General features: G+C 47.4%; 2 protein-coding genes across 2 annotated transcripts; one reads left to right on the plus strand and one right to left on the minus strand.

Annotated features, from left to right (window-relative positions):
* Window positions 1-1446: 1446 nt before the first annotated feature.
* Window positions 1447-2443, plus strand: N7446_012398 (RNA recognition motif domain-containing protein; the record flags this gene model as incomplete). The annotated part of the gene is made up of 3 exons (XM_058521140.1): window positions 1447-1495; window positions 1564-2050; window positions 2113-2443. 3 exons carry the CDS (start codon window positions 1447-1449, stop codon window positions 2441-2443), a joined length of 867 nt encoding a protein of 288 aa, XP_058366506.1.
* A 1509-nt stretch (window positions 2444-3952) lies between these two features.
* N7446_012399 (uncharacterized protein) lies at window positions 3953-4757 on the minus strand (the record flags this gene model as incomplete). Its single annotated transcript, XM_058521141.1, has 3 exons — window positions 3953-4245; window positions 4308-4378; window positions 4435-4757. The coding sequence occupies 3 exons, from the start codon at window positions 4755-4757 to the stop codon at window positions 3953-3955; spliced, it is 687 nt and encodes a 228-aa protein (XP_058366507.1).
* Window positions 4758-22225: the final 17468 nt, after the last annotated feature.

The raw sequence follows: 22225 nt of genomic DNA on the forward strand, positions 1-22225 counted from the left end.
TGCTAGGCTGGTCACGCGGAATACGGAGGAGAACACGGGTAAGCCCATTTGTCACATATGAATATTCGAGTCCTTCCTGAATCATCACATGGTATTCTTGCACAATGGCGGAGCAGACGAGCCGCTCTGCACTGTGCTTCAACTTTGCTTCCTGGTCGGTAGGTATTTTATTGGATCTGACCATATCATTCCATAGGTCCATTGGTCGTAGTCCCATGCGCAAGGTTGCAACAGACAACTTGTGAGGTGGCTTGTACTCGACCGTCGTCAGGACGGTGGTGGAGTTACCGTCGACACGATTTATGCAAAACTGGTCAGGTCGTGGGTGACTTGTGCTCGGCAGTTGGCTTGCGTCAGCTTCAACGGGGTCGTTCTCGTTCAAGGAATTCGTATGATTGCTGAACTGGATTCCATCACCGAGCCCGAATTCCTCACGAGCAGCTGGCAGTTTGCACAGCTCGATGATTATATCGTGGACATGTTCCTCCACGCCAAATCGCTCGTAGGCCTCAAGTTCTTGCTCGCTACTAAGTGGTTTGCGAGCAAATCGACGACCGAGCCCTTCTATTTCAGCCACAGACGAAAATAGACGTGGTGCCTTTCCTGGCTCGGGCTGAAGATGTTGACAGACGGACCTGTAGATCTCTAAGAGCTGTTCTGGGCAGTCGGTCCAATGTTCCAATCGAGTCGGGCAGTATTTTCCGGTGGGAAGAGGTATTTTCCCAGCTGTTGAGCGGGATGGTGAATCGATTCTCAGCGATCGGGAGAGAAGGACATGGCAGTGCTGAATGAGCTCCGTGAAAGTAGTCGGTCTATTGTGCTCTTCTGCCTGCCGCCTCCCTTCTGCTTCTTGCTTCTCGCGCTCTTCTGCCCGCCGCCTCCCTTCTGCTTCTCGCTTCTCGCGCTCTTCCGCCTGCCGCCTCCCTTCTGCTTCTTGCTTCTCGCGCTCTTCTGCCCGCCGCCTCCCTTCTGCTTCTCGCTTCTCGCGCTCTTCCGCCTGCCGCCTCCCTTCTGCTTCCTGACACCGTCTCTCTTCCGCCTGCAGATAAAGAGTTCTGTAATCTGGGAAGCTGGGGTCAGCCATTGATGTGTAGTAAAGAAGAGAGTGATATCCTGCGACAGGCGTCGATGGGCTGTCTTCACTTGGTCTCTGATCACGTAACCAGACGTATTGTCGTCAACCAATGGTGTGTTCTCGACCGTGTAACAGTCTGTCCCATTTTCTACCTTCCCAGCACACGCAAAATGCCATGCGCTGACTAATATCCAGGATGACAAATCCGGATTATCTTAATTACATAGATCCACAATTCCGACACTTGCACCTCTCGGTTTCCAGGTTCTATTCACGACTTCGTCGATGGAAACTGCGCAAAAAATTCCGTTGCGATGTGCAAGGGTTACTAAATGGCAGTATAATTTCTTCGCACAATAAATAAATTGGTCATGGAACAAGCTCCCGAAAGCCAACCAGATGCCTTGTCTGCAGGCAGACGTATCTATCTAGGTTGCGACCATCTACCGATGACTCTGCTCTTCGCTAGGCTAACTTTTTGAGTACAGGTAACCTACCCTACAATACAAAACCATACGAAATCGAGGAAGTGCTCGCCACCAATGGCTTCGGCCACTTAGAAAATATCCACATCTCTATCGATCCCGTCAGCGCACGGAACCCAGGCTACTGTTTCGTCGACTTCACCGACCGATCGACTGCCGACCATGCCCTTAGTTCCTTGAGCGCAACCATTAGCGGACGGCCTATAAGGGTAGGCCCATGCGAGCCCAAGAAGCAGGGCGATCGCCATTACAACCGCCAGGACAGCTTTGCTTTCCGGCGATGGGGCGATTGGAGCGCCACTAGCGAGATTACCATTGGCCAAATCAGTGGCAAGGGGATCGAACAGGGTCCCTACTGGGCCCTGGATCACTTTGATGACATGATACAGAGCCACGAGGCGCGGAGGCTCTATGTCGGTGGGTTGGGCAAGATGATTAACCAAGCCCAACACAACCGAGAGATCACCGATCTTTTCGCTGGCTTCAGCCCGTGTGGAACCCTTCCATTACTACGCCGTATCATACCTTTACTAATTAGGATGTGTATACTAGGACGGCGATTGGCAAACGGATCACGCCACACAAGAGCACAAGATCTATGCCAGGCAACCATCACTACTGCTTCATTGACTTCGAGACCAAGGAGGAGACAAAAGCAGCGATGAAGGCACTGAACGGCAGGCCCATTGCGGAGGGCAAGCTAAAGGTAGCGCTGGCGGGGGACATACCTAGAACGCTGGTTAATCGTCATACTGATGTCAGATACGGTCGCCGTGTGTACAATGGGAATTACTTGGGTTCAAATAGCCCCCGTTCTGAAAACATGGCGGAATCGAACAAGGCCTTAGCATCCAGCGACTGGCGCAGGAGGGGTAACGAGTAATTGAACCAAAAATATCATTTGTCTTAAAAGGCATATTTGCTGCCCGTCGTGGCGTCGACTCGCCCATCAACTCCCACTTCGTGAAGGCTCAGCCTCCTTCCATATTTACTGTTGCTAGTGGTCTTTGGATATCCAGAAAAGATGAAACATTTTACATCAGGCCCATACAATTAAGGCTGGTGCAGATTAGGGACCAAGCCGCATCGTCGGAAACAATTCCTGCACGATATATACGAAGAAAAGATGATTTCCAATCAGCTTAGACCTCGCATTGTGCATAGTCTCTTGTAATCCCTCAGAAGTATTAAGTTGAACTGCTCATTCCTCTGAATTACGACAATATTCAACTATCTAGCTTATCTAGGCATAGATATTTGGCCCCTTCGTTCCCCATTCCAACAATGTTTCAAAACTAGATAGAGTAATCGGATTTTCAGGTCGATTCTTTGCTTCCGCTTGGTTAAGCAATCTCGTAGCAAATTGATGGCTGCAGCATCGTGGGCTAAAGATTCCCAGGTAGAAGCGAGATTAGCCGTACTGATGAGCGTGTCTGGATGGTTCTCGCCGAGCTTCATATTACGAGTCTCTATCGCCGGTACCTCGAGCTGCTCGGCCTCCTGCCACCGGCCCTGGTTCGTATACGTCGACGCGAGGTTGGCAATATTGGTCAGCGTGGAGGGATGGTCCTCGCACGACCGGGTTGTGCTAGCACAGAGTGCAACGACCACGAGGAAGACAACGAAGTTCGCTGGCCTCTCTATTTGTGGTAGCTCTAGAGGTGTACCCGGTGATGAGTACTGCCCAATACCCTGCGCAATTGGGCGGAATAGGACGAGGAAAAGGAAATCGAGGATGCTAGATCCAATCGATCCTGAACTCGGACGATCAAAGATGTATTTGGGAACTCTGTCGGATTCTATGCTCATGACCGCACTATCCTTCGCAACTCGTAGTGCCTGGCAAGAGCAATATGTTGAGATATTGGCTCAGTGAGCCTGAGGCCTCAGCATCTCTGAATTCATGCGCAACGACCATATAGGGCTTATTAGATGTTTTGTACCATGGAACTCTTGCATGTCCGTCGCACTCTCGCTTATTGTATTTTTACTACTACAAATAGCTGTAGAAGTACCTCTTCAGGGAGTTAGAATTAAAACACCTCATTTCAATGACAAAACTTCTTGCCAAGAGAACCTCCATAGTCAGATATTTCAACACAATAAACTTAATTGCTGTCTATCTATCCCAATCTTTTCTGTCATATAAACTCCACCGTTGGGATGTCTGTGATTGAAGACTGTCTCAGAGCATCTTTGCGTTTGGAATATCATTTTACGCGTACGACCAGCCCAATTGTACAGTATTGATTCCGAGGGTCTCCGACATTTTCCCAGGAGGAAGGACATATTAAAAATGAAATTTGCGGGGTCTCTTGCACAAGAGATCCTTCCAAGCGTAGTTGCATGATAAAAAAATAGTCTATGCTTCCCATGGGACAATACCCTCCTGCTAAACCGGGATGATATGCTCTGTGGACGACGCTCCATGGTTCTCTTCTGACTCGAAATCCGACGGAATTTCTACCTCTCGCGAACCCAAGCTGGCACTTTTGTTCACTCCTGTAACCCTACCTAACTGATAGTTTGGGTCGGTATATGGCCGGCTGTCGGTGTGGCTTCGTGTAAAAGAAAAATAATCCGGACACATCTTTCGGGCCAATGGCCTTAAATGAGGCGCGCAAGTGCACACGATTCCCATATTTGATTCGATGCACGCCATAATCACAGCGATAACAATGTAGTCTTCTCGCGGCGCTAGTTAGTGTGTGATCCATAACTCAGATGAGGTGCCTGGAGGGACTCACGCAGATAGTTTACGTCCACGTCATTTGCTAATATTGCTACTATAAGGCGGGCAACACTTGCTGCCAAAGTGCTGAGTTCTGTGGTTAGCTTCTTCTAGAGTTTAAGACTTAAAACAGTGATACTAACAAGATTCCACAACTAAACAGGAGGATGATTACAATCCTTTGCGCTCTGAGTCGGTGGATCGACCAGATAACTGGGATCGGAAGCACGATGATTATGATTTCCTGAACTGCATTTGATGCAAGCAGACCAATCTGAAAGTCATTGAAGTGTGGCATGCAGCCTGCAGCATTCTCTTTGGTCAAATCCCACGCGTTGTGAATAGGACGACATCGAAACAGAGAGATGCCAAGTGCAGCGAGTGAAAGGAGAACATTAAAGCCGATCAAGACTTGAGCGAACCGTCGACTCCAAGCGATGTCCAATTTCAGGTAGGTCACGAGCATGGAAATCCGGCAAAGGCCAAGCGTCGATAAGTTAATGGCGTAAAAAGTATATTGGACCTGACGGATCAATTAATAAAGGTGAATAAACGTGCGCTCAAGAGGTGGTTCCAATTTCCATACTTTGCCTATTGAGGTCGGTGAATAGCTCGGTGGGAAGGCGTTGTCCCTGTATCCAAGACCATATCTCGTGGCTAGCAATGAGGCCTGGGTCAGCATGATACATCGCAGCTTCGACAATTGGGTGACAAGGGTGACAGTTACCGAGGGTATTAACAATGGTTTGGAAGAAACTGAGGATCTTTTCCTGTCAGCCACAATTCTCATACCAACCCGAAAAGCCATACCGTTGCTATCGTAACAATCCAATCGTCCACCCCCACTATCTTGACAAGTACCCTCCGAGTGTATAATCGCATTCCACAAAAGAGAATAGCCAGCGCCGTGAAGATGGACGAAACGATAATAAGTTCAACTGCTCGACTTGATGGTGCCGTGGATCTGGCGTAGATCCCCTCTGATAGTGGCGGCATCCCGACTGCTTTAAGTGAGCCGTGGAAGGAGACAGGAAGATTCACCAAGCTTTGCTATTTTTCGCAGGAAAACATGTCCTGGGAGGAGACGAAGGGGGTAGTTTGACGTACCACGCTGAAGAGGAATGTTTCTTGGCTGACAATAAATCGGGGTGGGCTGAATAGCTGTGCTTTCCAATGATATTCACAATTGTGTGATATCCTCTACTCTCTGTCGAGACTGGTGCGTTGAGAGTGACTTTGTTCAGCTCCACAGATCGAAATGACAGGATCTTGCCAGACATTCCGTGGAAGCAGGATTAAATCCCCTTTACGAATGGAAAGATCCGGGCGCATGTTTTAACTCGAAGCTTTTCCGTGGCTGGAATTGCGGCTAAAATTGCACTACAGCTAAGTGTGGCGGATCATTGTTTTTTCTCCCATGGTTTCTATCGCGGGGTGTGTTCTGTTGCGACCAAACCTTACACACGCTGTCTCTCTTGAGTGCTAAAGGTCACCACTAAAGGGCGTACCTTACTCTGTAGGGGAAAAGACATAATACCAGTCTTCCACTGAATGTCAGTAAGCATCGCCCCTGATCTACAAATCACTATAACCTCGCAAGGTTCACTCGTCCAGCAATATCTTGTCTTTTGTTTCTGTTCCCCCTTTTTGTGGTTCTGCTAAACCTTATTTCACTTATTGGCTGAGACAGGCTCCACCCCGGAACCACACGAGCGGATACTTAGATATTATAGTCGAGTAATGATGTCAGAGGCACCGTGTTGACCAGTGAACAACAGCCCTAGCCATGCTTACTCCCTATTTTCCCAGTCTAGACGCGCCGATTATCTATTTAATGTAAAAAACCTCAAAATCTCGTCAGTCACCTGGAGCGTGCTGATCACGATTTGGGGAATTCCACTTCATGGTGTCTCGGTATGCTTTCGCTACTTCGCACTTGCCACCCAATTTTCCTATGTGTCTCTTGATTTGCATCGGTTGGTACGCTATGGTGACTGGCCTCTCTTCACGACTTCATCTGGTGGCTATCCACGCTAATATCGATCCTATCGGCTTGTCGTAACGAACCGTGATGTCCTTACTAACCCCACACTTCGGGCCCGGGGAACCCTTGGCAATAACACGCAACCTGTACTTCTCGAGCTATATATACCGCGAGAAGACCGAGCTCTCTCCGACTACAGATAAAGACTCGTTCGAATTTAGTTTCACCACTTGAATTACTGAGGAATAGTCCAGCTACCTAACTGTACGTTATTAGTAGATGCGAAGACTTGTTTATGGCATACACTGTACAGGCAGTAACAGGATATCCAGGTTCAACCTTTTCCGCTACAGCTAGCCAAATATCTTGTCGATATTTAACATATCAGTCGTTGCCATTCTGATATCTTCTACTATGGAAAAGAATTCCGAGTCGGCAATTTTACCGTCACCTAGATTACAGTACAAATTAACAAACACGGACTGGCGCAAGGTCGACTACCTTGTGCAGCTGACGATGCCATTCATTCAGTTCACGACGGCCCTCCTGGCCTCGAAAGAGGCGACAGTCCCTAAAGTCTGTTTCGTGTTCAAGATACTAATGAAGCATATCAACGAGTCAGCTGAAATATTGAGAAGAAAATCAGCTCCATGGAAACGGACACTACTTGAGGCGTCGCTTGCCATGAAGATGGAACTTGGAGAAGTCTACGAAAAGACATTTCAGGACTTTGGGGTCATGTATGGCACTGGAACTTTCGCTGCGCCCCAATATAAAGTGTCCGCATTCGATGGCGCGTCGTCATCGCAAGGCTTGGGCCATCCCGAGCGCTACATTGAATATCTGAGGATCTTTCACCTACAGTATCGGCCGCAAATGCCCACGAGCTTGTCTTGTGTGAATGGACTGTCTTGCTCTCCGCAGTTATTGGGGCTCGACCGGCTTCTGCATCCACTAGCTGGTCTGGCGGGTAGTTCAAGGAGTGGGCAAGATGAAGTTGATCAATATCTTCGCGAAGGTCTGAACAACTGCTCACTATACTTTCTGCTGACTACTGACACGCAACAGGGGTTGTCAATACTTCGCCATGCGCTTACTGGAAAGACCATCAACACGAGTGGCCTGTTCTCACTCGACTGGCTCGAGATCTACTCATCATTCTGGCTACAGGTGCTGGCACGGAACGACTTTTCACCGTTGCACAAGAGATCTGCCATGCGCGTGGGGAATATTTAGATGAGTCGACCATCCAAGACCTAGTGATGTATGCGTACTCGTTGAAACAGGGAAGCAATTGATCAGCCGGCTAGAACGTAACAAGGCAAGTAACGAAGAATGGGAGGAGTTCGAAACAGAGGCAGAAAGGCGTGAACCGATCAGCGAGGATGAGTGGAGTCCAGCTGAAGCGAGTATTGACGAGCGCCCAGAGGACGAAGAAAACAGCGAGGCAGGCACAGTGACCCCGGAAAGCGCACCTACGGATGACCTGGGCCAGGATATGGCGGATGAAGGCGATGAGGACTCATTCCTGCCCCCGCCTGTCACGCGGCTCATCAATAGCGTTCGAAGAAGATTCTCAGGCAGAATGACAGTGATCTAGCAGGGTATCTCATCATTCTTCTCCGGTGTTTGTTTGTTGGAATTCACCCTGCCTATCCTGCAAGAACGATACTCGCATTACAACTTCATTGTGGCTGATTTATAATAAGCCGCGCCCATGGAAAGGAGAAAACGTCATATCAACAGATCCTGTGGAAAGCGCGTATGCAAGACAGTCAACGTTACAATTATCACTTTTAGCACTGCCAGTCTTGTTACGACTTCTGAGAAATGTGGTGGCCTTTAGCTTACGCCCCTCCCCATCATGGGTTCATCAAAACTACATCGTAGCAGTAGTCTAACGCCTAAATAAGCAAGTATTTCAACTTTGAAAGCAGAATACATGATACCATGCAGCTCTCAATTAGATCTTTCTTTGCGGTTTAACACACGAGATAACGCGACTATCTCAAACAGATCAGCGGACGCGTCCATATTATATTGTCGTGTTAAAATATGGTAAAAGTGACAAATCAGTTTGACGATAATCAACGTTTCTAATTAATCCCTGAACGAATGATATAAGTATCATTATATGTCTTGCTGGCGCAGTCGAACGTAGTAAGACTGAACCGTTGAAAGTATACAGCTTTTGGTCATCAAAATGACCGGTTGAGCGAATACTGGGTCTCCATTTCAGGCTTTAGCTGTGCATCAATGTTAATACAGTAGAGATGGATTAAGAGAGCAAGATAACCTGTTGAGGCCGCCAACAATCAAGCTGATGGAACTATCAGCAAAACGTGTTGACCTTTGCTTGTGCAAGTATTGTCGGGATATACTGTGACGGTTCATAAGTTTTAACAACACCCATGGACCCACATACTTACCGCCTTCTTAATAATACTACACCGCCTAGTGTAAACACGCTAGCAAGTCTCACGTATGTCGCGTTTTAGCCGATTTCTTCGCGTTTTTTGACTTATTACCCCTATTCATTAAGCCTGTTCTCTACTATAAGCGTTCAAAAACATGCCTTCACGCTCAGAACTCACACCAGCCCTCCGTGAAAGGATATGTGAGCTTCATTCAGCTGCTCAATGGGGTTATAGGCGTATTCATAAGAGATACGCTTGGATTTCTCTCTCGACTATACGCTATACTATTAAAAAGGAGCATGAAAGACGTGCCGGTGTCTCGAAGCCGCGTTCTGGCCGACCGAAGAAGCTAGATGAGGCTGAAAAAGTACGTCTTTTAGACGCTGTTCACGAAAACCCTCGAGTTACCCGTGAAGACCTTCTTGCTGAGGTTTCTTATAAAGTTAAAACCTCCTCTATCCGACAACTCTTAAATGCCGAGAACCTCCGGAAATGGCGATGTAGTTGGCGACCTTATTTGACCGAGGAATATGCCTTTAAACGGCGTCAATGGGCTTTTCGCTATCAACACTTTACTCCTGAAGATTGGGCTCGCGTCTTTTGGTCCGATGAGTGTACGGTAGAGTGTGGAATTGGTGTCCGTCAAGAATGGACATTTACTCGGCCAAAAGACCAGCCAAAACTCGGACAAGTTCAAGGCCTTCCACAACGGGGAAAGCAGGTTAAGCAGATGTTTTGGGCTGCTTTGTCGGGCGCTACCCGTCGAACTGGTTTAGTTCCGCTATTCGGGGATCTGGAATCAGAGCGTGGAGGTGTGAATAGCATCGTTATCCGGGATCTATACCTCCGAATCCTACCTACCTTAATATCGTACGAAGGGTCGATTTTTCAGCATGATAATGCGCCAACGCATACTGCCCACATCGTCCGAGAAGCTCTACGGGACTTAGAGCTCGAGGTAATGGAATGGCCGCCACATTCGCCTGATTTAAATCCAATTGAGAACCTCTGGGCGTTGTTAAAGGCCGAGATCTATAAGCTTCGGCCTGATCTTATTGACATGAGGAATAATGAGGAGACAAAGGCTATTTTAATAGATACAGCACAGATTGCATGGGACCAATTGAACCTTGAGCACCTAAAGCATCTCTCTGAGACTATGCCGCATCGGGTGCAAGCTATCATTGATAGTGAGGGATGGTATACACAGTATTAGTTAAATGGCATGAGCTTTTAAAACCGGCAGAAAATTATCTAATAGCTGAGTGGGTCTAAGGAGGGTGTCCAAACTTATGGCCAGTCACTGTATTTGGCCGTAATGTCCAATGTGACATTTAAATTACCGTATTCATCCATGGAAGGTTCTAGGGACAGATCTAGAGGAGGGAGATCTGGCAATCTGGCTTGATCCACGCCCACTCCCTTCTTCCTTTTCCCCGTAGTCTTCATCTTCATCTACTGTACCTTTTATATGTCGAAAGCTGTACCCCTGCTCTACTGTAAAAGACTAAGCCCAGTAGGCTAATATGATTCTCGTTCATACTTCCCATGACTCCTGCTTAGACCTCCGCACTGGCCCACAAAGCCCATAGCCCAACCCGCCCCAGCCCATAAATGGGGCGGGTTTTGGGCCTGGCATTAGGCCCACTGGTAGGCTATGGGCCTAAGGTAGAAGCCCAATATGGTTTAATGGGCCCCCAAATGGGCCCCAAACATTGCAAACATGCCAATTCTTGGCATTTGCATAAGTTATGTAGACCTTCCTAGTAATTTTGAGTATTACAATTACCACCTGAGGCCCCTAATTGACTGAGACCTCGTGGAAATCGACGCAATTCACTGATTTATGAGATTGATGAGATTAACTGATGAGATCAACTGATGAGATCGATTGATTAGATCCCAAGAGGTAAAACTATCTACATGCTAATAATGCTCATACAAATCATCCTCAACATGCCTCCTCTTCCTCCCTGATGTCCACACTTGAGACGGTGCCGCATGAGACGGTGCCGCATGAGACGGTGCCGCATGAGACGGTGCCGCAGCGATAGTAGCATCGTCATCGTCATCGTCAACATCTATCAGATCACCGGATCTATCACCCTGCTCTTCAGCATCACTGATCGCATCAACGTCGACGACAGCTAGCACCTCAGCTGGCTCCTCGGCATCATCACCTGGCTTTTGAGCCGCCTGAGCCTCCTCCACCAGGATCTGAATCTCATCAGAGCCAAAGAACTGCTCAAATTCCTTCGCCTCTTGCACTTCAAGATCAAACCTTGACGTACAGAGGCACAACATCAGCTCTTCGATAGTTTGCGCCTTCAAAGGGCCCCGGCGATAGTGGCAGATATCGCGTGCAGTGTTAAACAGACGTTCAACTCCAGCACCTGTGGCTGGAATTGCAAGGTAATCTCTTGCAAGTGCGGCAATAGCAGGGAAGCGATATTGATTCTCTCTCCAAAAGGAGAGCGGCTCATCAGATATAGTTAAACCGGTAAGAAATTAGTATCATGAAGATAGGGATGGGTTTTCGGCCGAAAAACCATCTCTCAAGAAAGAATAAACATAGAGATTAACTTACTGCCGTCGAGATACTGCGTCATCTCATCATCTTTAGTCGGGCCTAGCGTTGCTTTACCAGCTTTGCCTTTGCGTTTGGAGAGAGACTTCGGGGGAGCCATCAGGCCAAGAAGGAAGGATCTTGGCATCGATCCAGAGGAAGACACTTGCGGGCTATTTAAAGTAGTAAGACGCTCCTGGATAGGAGTAAGTGCCTCACGGAAAGCCACTCGATACTGCTCACGGATCTCTTTGGCATCCTCCCAGTTATCAGATAAAAAGAACTGGAATCTACTATCCGGCGATAGCATCGTACAAACCGCATAGATATGCCCGCGCATATGATCCGTCTTCTTATAGTACTCCGACAGTTTTGAATGGCTTGCTCCGAGGGAGGTAAGCATCTGCTGTTTCCATGGAACACGTTTTCGTTGTAGCTGCGACTTGCACTTCTCAAGGTGTTCAAAGAGCTGGTTATAGATCCTGAAGACAAGAAACGACGTCGCCTCTCGTGTCTTCGAAAGGGCGAGCGTAAAGTCAAAGAATGGCTTTGTGAGATAGATCAGATAGTCAATTTGGCGCCATTGTTCATCATCAAGTTCGAATTCTGTACAGTTGAACTGACGACAGTATTCATTGATAGCAGTACGGAGTCTCTTCGCCCGGCGTAGCATCAGAAACGTTGAATTCCATCGAGTTTTGACGTCCTGGATCGGCATAAGTCCTTGCCCTGGAACTTTGCCTTGGCCTTTGTCGAGGTCGTGTTGGACTTTGAGGAAGTGATCTCGACGCCGAGGGCTCCCGCGGATATAAACAGCAAGAGATCGTATCCTCTTTAAGGTATGCGCAATGTCCCGTTTCTTAGACCTGGCCTCCGCATTCGCCTTAGCAAGGCTAATCTGTTGTTCCTCTGTCCAGACAGTCTCGGCTTGTTCATTCTTTGGGCGTGCTTTAAGTCGGTGAAGTAGTTGGTTCAGACTTAATTGGATGACATGAGCGAGACAGGGGACCCGGATGACGTTAAAACCAGTAGCCGAAGCCGAAGGCTCTTGTTGTAAAGACTGTTGTAGTGCCTTAACCAGAGTCTCATTATTCGATGCGTTATCGGTGGTTATTCCAAAGACTCGGTCCTTAATGCCATGTTCGGTAAGCGTCTCCATCAGAATAGCACTTAGGTTTGCACCTGTATGCGAACTGTGAAGGGGTTTAAAGCCGAGTAGCACCTCACGGTAGACCCATTCGGCATCGATGAAATAGCCAGTAATAGCCATAAATGCCTGCTGAAATGGAGATGTCCAACAGTCTAACGCAATCGAGATCTTTGCATGTTCTGGAAGCATTCTGAGTGTATCATGCTGTCGTTCTTTAACACGGCCAGACAGGCGACGTCGAATTGCATCAGCGGAGGGCACGATCGGAGGGCTTAGGGCGGATTGTGCCTAGATTCAAGACTTAAGATTTAGTTAGGTGACGAGGCAAATAGAGGCTGATTGGTAAAGACGGCGGATTTGGAGGATTTGGGCGATTTGACGCCTACGGACTGGCGTCTGACGGACTTACCTCTGCGATGAGCTCACGAAATGCTGGATTTTCAACGATTTGGAATGGAAGCCGGTTAGTAGTAATAAACTCCAAGATTTTACTCTCAAAACCTTCTTGCGAGAATGTCTGGCTATGACTACCCTGATCATGATGCTAGTTAGTAGGGTCTAGTAGAGCTAGGTATGATAGTATACCGTTTGAAGGAACCTCGTCAATTCAGCCCTCTGCCGGCGTCCACTTGTAGCCTTTTGGCAGGCTGGGGTCTGAAGATGACGGGTAATTGTTGTCGTGCCATGACGACCAACCCTCCCATTGGCATCCTTCTTAGTAGTATAAGGGTGCTCAAGAATTGCATCGCAACGCTTACACAAGACCTTTGGGTTTCCAGTCGCCGTATGGGCCACTTGCTCAAACTGTTTCCAGGTCTCCGAAGCGGAGCCATGCTGTGACTCCCAAGCGATCTTGTTTTTAGATCCATAGTCAGTCTCCAACCACCAGTTGACCCAATCAGTGTGATTCATCGCGTCGTAAAGGAAAAACTGGCCTCCTCTCCTACCAGGACCGACACGTTGGAAGCGTTCAAGGGGATCTAGGGCGATAGACGAAGGAACAGACGGCTCAACGAACGAGAAGCTATCAACCTGCCGAGAGGTGGACGGAGTAGCTGGGCAAAGAGAAGGCGTAGCAATTGACGAATTGTCGGGCTCAGTGTCGAACAGGCCCAACTGGGAGGATCTAAACTCCTGGCTTTGCGACATGATCAGGATGACAACTTGATAGTAGGTTCAAAATTGGATGAAGGGCTTCAGGGGAATAGCTTCAGGAGGAAGAAATCGACATACCTTCTTAGTGAGAGAACTGTCGACGTATCGACGCCGTAGCAAACAGATATTGTAAACAGAGATCACCGTAGCAGTCGACATTAAAACGGAATATCTTGATTCTAGCATCTGATTGGCTGGATCATGCATATGCAGTGAATTCAGCCCATCCAAAGCCCAAGAAAAGTCCATGGATAACCCATCTCCCCGCCCATTTTACAATTTGTTCGCCCAAAACATTTCACCCCATGGCTCATGAGATATCTTCAAACCTCTCTCATCTCTGTAATCCCCAGAATATTACGTTTCTGTGAAGACAGACGTTAAGTCTGAGAGATTGGCTATCTTTTGGTATAAATTTCAACTCTTTAAACCTATAATTCATAGATTTGACCCTTGAATCTACAGTTCAACAGAAACATGCACCTACTTCTAATTATATGAGATATATATCTCTACATGTTGACACTTTGGAACTCTCTAAGTACCAGAATACTACGAAAACTTGGTGAAATTGGATTGTTTTTTGGATGACGCCGGTAAACTATAGTGCCTACTGTAGCTGGCTTCATCTACGACCTTAATTACTATGTCGTCGCCGTTGGATCTTGAGATCTTGATTCTTGGGGGAGTTGAACCCCCGGATTGGGAGTTGAAATACTAGATCAGGCCTGGTAAAACGTCGGGCCGATGTATGCCTTGTAAAGGCTTACAGACTGGAACATGCGTAAAAAATAGGCATTAATCAGCGGTTTTATGAGCGCCAAGATCGTAGTTATGCATAGAAATGGGCTATATTGGGGGCCTCATGGGCCCCCACTCATGGACTATGGGTTGGGGCGGGCTATAGAGGTTAGGCCAACAGCCCACTGCTGGTTGGGCTGTGGGCCTAAAGGTCGGGCCCATTTATGGGCTTTGCGGAGGTCTAGTGTAGCTGGATCAATTGAAGCTAGTGCAACTGCCCCGCTGAACCAAGTCTGAACGGCCATCGGAACTTCCCAGCCAGCATCACATGCACAAACTCAGTAAGTAGCTTGCTGTAAGCCAATCGCATTGCTATGTTCCAAAATTGACAAGTTATAGTATCGAAGACTTTGCAGGCGATAACACTCTGAGCGACCGTACCACTGACGCTTGGGGCGGAAACAAAATGGCGACCGCTCAAAGCACGAACACAACCGGAACGATAGCCTGGAACAATGCCTTCGTGCCATTGACTTTGATAATCCCGACATTCACACTGCCAACGGCTAGTACGGTGGAGGCTGGTACAGTATCTGACTTGCCTGCTACTACACAACTTGGTCCTACGAGACCTGCTGAAGCGTCTGGAAATGTGGCATCTTCGGCAACAATTCGAGGACTAGGCTTATGGTATCTGCTTCTACTTATCGCGATGATTATTTGTGAAAGTCTATGATTCATGTGGGGGCCTTTAATCAGTCTGCAGGATAGGACCCTACCGGTGAGGATAAAGATGCCCTGCTTCATTAACTGAGAATCAGAGTGCTATTCTATTTTTCCAACCCTGTAGAAAAGTGCAACTCTAGAAAACACCTGCGTCCTTCTGAATGGCCAAATGCGAGTTCATCCTATTCAAATTCCAAGAGCATAGAATTCGTCTTGGTGATGTTCAGACTTTCGAAAAACGTCCACTCTGCCGTAGGCAACAGCCCCTTAGCAAGCTCAGCTTTTTGCGAATCCTCCTGGACGTCGAGATATCTCGTGGCCTGCAATTTTAATGGCATCGTTACTCGCCATCGCACCTGCCCTGCTGTTCCGTCCTTGTAATATACTTCGAAGTCCATGCACGGGACATTCCACGGTATTGAAACAACGTAGCTACCACGGTATCTGACAAAGTGTTTTATGGACCTGTATGTATTAGAATCTAACAGTAGTGGCTATGGAGGTGGTTAGCAGAGCTCGAAGCTGGGGAACGTAAGTGGAAAGTACCTGTGGACGACCACCCAGAACTGCCAGGGCACGCTCTGTCTGCTTGGCCAACACCAGTTCCTTGAATTCATTCAGGATAAGCAATTGAGCTCTTTGCTGCAACACCAAGTCCGAAAGCTTGCCAACCTCGCTCGAGTACGCATCGACATCTGCCATTAACCTTTTGTTCTGCTTGATTCGATTGCGACGCCTTTGCGATGCCCGAGCCTGGTCCTTCCGCTTATTTGCTGCGGCGTTTGAACCGGAGTTATCCCATTCGAAGGGAATCCTCTTCGTATTAGCGGGAAGAGCTGGCTTCTCCCCTTCAGGATCCGCGCTCTGGGTCGCAATGGCTGATTCTATAGATTTTGGGGGCTCAGTGGTCCATTGCTGCTGTCCGGCAGTTTCTGGGGGCAGCAGTAGGTCTTTTATCTGTCTACCAAGTGTTAGCGGCGGTCAGGTATCTTCCAGGTATAAACTAACAGTGCTCGAGAGATGAAACGCTCAGATGTCATCTTGGAGGGGTCTGATTGTTGCTGAGCGTATGAGATCAATCGGCTCATACGGAGCAAAAGAGCACTACTTATGTTACAATCCGCAGAACAAACCACACACTAAGTATAGTTCACAGCCCTCCTTGTAATGCATAGACTCAGCCCCACAGGTACTCCTAGGAATTGAGGAGCCTTGTCGTCATCTCAACTACTTACTACAGCAAGTCTCCATGCTTTTGTGCTATATACGTTTATCCCCACACCATAAGAGCCTGCGCAAATAGTAACGAATGTGGGTAACATCATATGTGACCATGGTATCTGAAGGAGTGATGCTGTTCTTCGCCACAATCATGCCGATGGACAGGAGAGTGTTGTTAGCAAGCCAGGAGCCCCTATGCCGCGTAGCTCCTAGGATATACCGGGCATTTCATAGGATAGTGATTCCACTTCTTAAGACACTTCGATATACACGCGACTGTATTTAACCTCGTGTAATTGAGGCTTTGGGATTCTTTTCTCTTTCTTGGGAGTAAACATGTTTGGCCTTATTCACGGCTTATATTAGGTATGTGCAGAAGTCCTGGCCTTGCCATCACTTAAAGTAACTTGGACAAAATGCATATTCATCTGAAATCAAAGAAGGCCAAGGTTTGAGCGCCATAAAAGACGAATGGTTGATTCGTTGGGGGCAAATACTATTCAAGAGATATTTCTTGATGCAAAGCAAGCAACCAAGCAAAATTGTTAATTGTCAACTGACTTTGACAGATATAGTCCAACAACCATAGGCTACTAATTTGAGGGGTATCACTTTTCAGTCGCACTGACGTGGTAATATGATGTCGCGACCAACAGACCTTCGTGACAAGGACTAAAGAGGTACATGGAAACCAAGCTTTAGAGCTATAAAATCCATCTTCCCCCTAGGTCTCCCACTGTACTTTCCATAATTCGCCAAAACCACACACAATGATGAAACGCAATCGGGACAAACACAGCCGACCGCCCACCGTTTGGATAGATGAATCGACTTTCCACCAAAGCCAACTAGATTCAAAATCAACTGCCACGGCGGATATGAATGCATCGCCGAGTCAGATGAGGAACGCAACAGCAATCGCCCTCGGATCAAAAAAGCCACGGCCCAATCCCCCGGATGCAAGGATTCCACACCTTAACCAGAACCCATTTGATATTTTCGAACCCGTTGCTGCATTGCAAGATCGGTCTCTAGTATTTGCCCGACATAGGGCAAATAGAGGAACGTTGGTTCATATTCAGCAACTGGAACAACAGATGGCTCCCGCTGCAGCCTTACTAGAACTGATGGGACATATTTGCCATCCCAGCTTTCTAAAACTGCTTCAATATTACCACCATGACACATCATCTATGTTGGTGTGGGAGCCAACTGAAGTGTCAGTCGATCACATTCTAGCCTCCAGCTGCTCGATCACCGCTGATGAAATTGTTAGCATTGTCAGACCGGTATGTCAAACAATGCTTTGGGATCATTCCCCACTAATCCAGAAAAGGTACTAGAAGGCATCCAATACCTACGCGAGCTCGGAAGAGCACTCGCTACCCTGGGCCCGGATACGATTCTGCTTACACAGTCCGGTGATGTCAAGATTAGTGAGATACCCCCTGGCCTAGTGGATATCGTTCGATAAGAGACTGACGCTCACTAGGGGGCGCTGAGAGTAGCTGTCAAATCAGTCAATCGGAAATGAATTCCGCCACGATGAAATTATGCGCTCTAGCCGATATCGTCACCAAGTTGATGTTAAAGAATCGGACCTACGAGTGGGAACAGGAGATCCAAAATTTACCTCGGCAGCTGGAAAGTGTCTCCATTGAGGAAATATTGCAGGTAGGTTCATCCCGATGCACATCATGCCATCAGCTAATGTGACAGAATGAGACATTCACCCGAACGTCCAGCGAAGGGGAGTTGAAGTTGTTGGTCAGTATAGCGAACAAGACTGCATATCACGGTATCAAAACTTACTATGCTCGTTGTTGAGCTACAACGCACTGAATCGGGGCTGGCTCTTTGCGTGGAGGCATCACATGTCGAGAAAAGGACGCGATTCTGTGTTTCCTGCTGGCTGGTTGATGAAAGATACCAAAGAAAAAGGTAGCACACGGTATAGCCGGAGATGGCCTGTTCCGGCATACTGACTTTTGGAATTGTTTCACAGATTCCCACTCAATAATTGTTTTGTTTTCTGTTCCTCATCAGGTATTTAGTTTGTATTCCTAATCGCTGTCATGCTTCGTTCACTAGAATCAGATTTGATGTAGCACGTTCAGTCTATTCGCTTGATTTAATTTTGAACACAATTGACCCGCTATAATCTGTTTACTGCATGGCGGTAAAAGCTCACCGCTCACCAAGCTCATTTACAGGGCTAAGTGTCATGACAAACACAGCAGCTAGGATGTGGCCCTGTAGCGATACAGTGGTATCATATTTACATATGGCGTCCTGGTCATTGACTCGAGAGTGGCCATTTGTACAATTCCCAGTCCATACGGGTTTGTCCTTTTACGGTCAATTTCTGCTGTCGCCGGTAACTTATCAATACTTCCGGGACAAGAAGGCGAATGTCTACATATTCTCTGGCAGCGCTACCATCTACTCTGGCGAGTAACACAGCAGAAAATGCAAGCAACTCTATGGGCGTGTTCTCGGACGACCTTGATGGCGACTCATTCACTTGTGAAGGGCGCGCATTTTACGTACATCTCACAATTGCCGACACGGTTAAATCAAGCCCAGACCAAGGCGCAATTGCGGTCTGAGGTTCGGACAGCTAACGGCCAATGGAGCGGAATACTTCTTTTCTTATCGCCAATGTGCATTTGAAATCGAAGGTTACTTGAATTGTTGAGACCGCTAAGGATTTTTGTCATCACAAAAGTACCGGCCAGCTTAATTCCGTTGTTCCTCCTGCTCAAAATAGTGCTGCGGAAGTTCACGATGCGTTATTTGCCTCGGGCCTGTTTGATTGCATTGTTTAAATGAGCGAAGTGGTGAACCGATAAAATCCTTGAAGTTGACAGAAACGAAGTGGAAGACCTCGATCAACTTGGTTGCGATGATTCACCGTTCCTTGCATGGTGTGGCATGAGATCAACGACGAAGCGGATAGAAATGGCTTTCTGCAACAAGGACAAAGCTATGTAATGTATCGTCAATCAACTTGCTTCTTTGTATAGACTGAGCAGGAATTATTTCCGATATCGCGCCTTCGTTCCTGAGCCGTACGTCCCTCATATCACAACAAATCCAATCAAGCGCGGACGTACGTACATGAAGACATTCTGGAGAATAAAAGAAGAACAACTGCCCGGAATGAAACGGGATTTCTCATCCTCTGCGTGCTCAGGCCTAGTAAGGTACATTACGGCGCGGCCCTCAGTGCCTCGAACCTTGCGCTGTGGCCAATCCCCAACATCCCCGATATGTCCTTTGTTTTACAGAGTAAGGCTACTGAAGAACGTCAGTTAATGGCTCCGCCTCGTTTACGGGCTTCACAAGGAGAACATAAAACAACATACCTGTCTATAGACAGTTTAACATTTCCGACCACACCCGATGTGAGGGTAGTCGTCAGGACAGTAGCATTCCAAGTAGAAGATTTTATCATGGCAATACCCACCGACGCATCCATCGTACTCGTTGACACAAGACACTGCATTCCTGGTAAAAGTGAAAGGTTGGCACTTTTTTGATGATGCCATGGCATGGTTCGAAAGGGCAATGACCCCGAGAAGTGTCAACAAATTCATTTCCGCACTTATTGAAAAGGGTAGAAGATCTTTCCAAAGGAAGAGGTCATGTATGTAAGAAATATCTATAAAATCCATTTGATTTAAAGTGGTGGTGTCTGGTTTTATATTCCTCATTAGAATAAGCTAATTTCAGCATCGCTTAATTTCTCCCGTAAGGTGAAGGGATTAAGACTTAAAAAGACGCTTGATAAAGTATAATAAATGGCGCTGATTGTCTGTTTTAAGGGGTAGGTAGATCGACTCCCAAGATTGGCTATCTATCGGCTCGTATCTGTCTGCGCCTTTCAGTTTACTCACCGCTTTCGGCCGAGGGAGTGCGGCGCTGAAAGGAAGGTATGAGAGTCGGGAAGGGAAGCAAGACGCGTTCCTATTGGGGGCTGATTCCGAGCAGTGCCTCGTAGTAGCGCCCCTCACCGGTGCATAGAAATACCAAGACAGAAAAACCGGCCTGATTGGTCGAAGAAGAAACCTACGATATCTCTCTGTTTTCATTTGCTTTCTGAGGCATTTATCAAACCCAAGTAATAAGGTGGTGGGTGCAGTTGTAGAACTAACTGGTTCATCACTTCATATTTTGTTCGATACTCCGAGGCAAACTGCTCAGTCTCAAACGAAAAAGAAGAGGATATCCACCGTTACCCCTTAGATATACATCATTGCTTTTCTTAGGTTAATATACAATCGGTATAGCCGGCGCGGTAGGATATGTTTACAATTTGTCTTTCGTAGAGTAATGGCTCTCCACTTTCCCCTGACATCCATCCACATAAATAGGGCAGTGAGGTAAGAAGGGCACACGCACTCCGTCAGACTAACAGTATATCCTTGTGGGGCGCGCTGATACAAGAGGCGCTGGCCCGGTGGGATAGGCTCTGGTAAGTGATATTCCGAACAAGGCAGCCGAATAGCTCATCTCAAGGCAATGCCCTGTAGTTGCGCCTGTGGGGATATTACCTGGTGTCAATTGCCAGGTGTCAGTCGGTCTAATCCAAAACTACTGCCACTGTTACTTCCTGACGAACCACTATGTTTCTGCAAGGCGAGAATTACTACCTTGGAGCTGCGCTACCTTGAGCGCTGTTTGGGGAAGAATGTGGTGTTAGCAGAGCTTCGGGGCATTCCGTTTTGTTATATGGTTTTATTCCTGCTAATCCCAGATATCTCCTTCATTCCACTTTCTTAGGATCATAAATACGGAGAAAACTTGGAGGTGATAACGTACTTAGGGACGGGCTCTGCTTGAACTTGTCAGCCTTGTCAGAGTCCTCCAAAGCAAAGCGAGAGTGGAGGTGAAACGTCAGCAGCGGACATTGCCTTTTCCTAATGCAAAGTTGACAAGCTTTCTAGCAGCCTTTTTAGGGCTGGAACCTCGTGGAAAAATCAGCCGTGGCTCAACGAATCGAACAATCTCGCTGCCCGAGTTACGCCGCGTGCCTGGTGGGCCAGCAGGCATTGGACGGAATGGCCGAGGACGGAAAGTCAATTTGCTTCACTCACAGAGCCGCATACATCCAATTATGTGCTTTGTGAAGCCCATCCATTTACTTCGGCGCTGCGGGCTAGTGTCCCACCGTATTGCACCAGTACACCCGCTGAAAGGTGCCAAAAACCGAAAATAGACTAGCATGTGTCATAATAGAGTTCGGGGAAGAGTCTCTAGTGTCTTCGCCCCTCATCTGTCCTATTCGCTCCACAAATAAAGTTATCGGGCCGATACATAATGTTTCCGTGGTACGAGGGTACAACGAGCGCAAAGCATAGACGCTGGCAGTAACCAGTTGAGCTGGGGAGAAAGTACATGAAGGGACCGTGGTTGGAAAGGCCCAATTATTTCATTCGCTGCCCAAGCATTTCCGGCCTCCCGTTAAATCTGCTCAGGGGGTTTTCAATTTCATTAATGCTAGATCACCTTCATTTGTCCAACTTGAGAAATCGCCGATATGAAGTATGAGCGAATTTGGAATTCTTTATCACATCCATAATTCGACGTGCGAACTCGGTGGGATACTAGTGTTCTAGGGCTGTTGACGATATTGCCGATATACCGATATTGACGATACGATATCGGCAGCTTTTGAATTTGTCGATGCCGATTGCCGGTACGATATCGGCAAGCTTCAAATTTGACGATATCACCACTCACGATATCGTCATATCGTATCAGCATCGGCACATTTTCCCCTTAGAATCATCTAGAGAGCGAACGGGCTTTCGTCGAACAGCAGTTTTATTTAACACTTTATGAATGCAGAACCGGATTATCGTGATGGCATAATTTAACCAAATCTCTTGACCGCTACCACTTATACCCATCGCGAATCAACATCAGCATTCTTAAGGTATCCCCTTTCAAAGAATATCTCCGGATGCCT

This window comes from Penicillium canescens, assembly GCF_028828765.1.
Source record: "Penicillium canescens strain IBT 15451 chromosome Unknown utg000010l_segment0_segment0, whole genome shotgun sequence".
NCBI classification, from domain to species: Eukaryota; Fungi; Ascomycota; class Eurotiomycetes; order Eurotiales; family Aspergillaceae; genus Penicillium; species Penicillium canescens.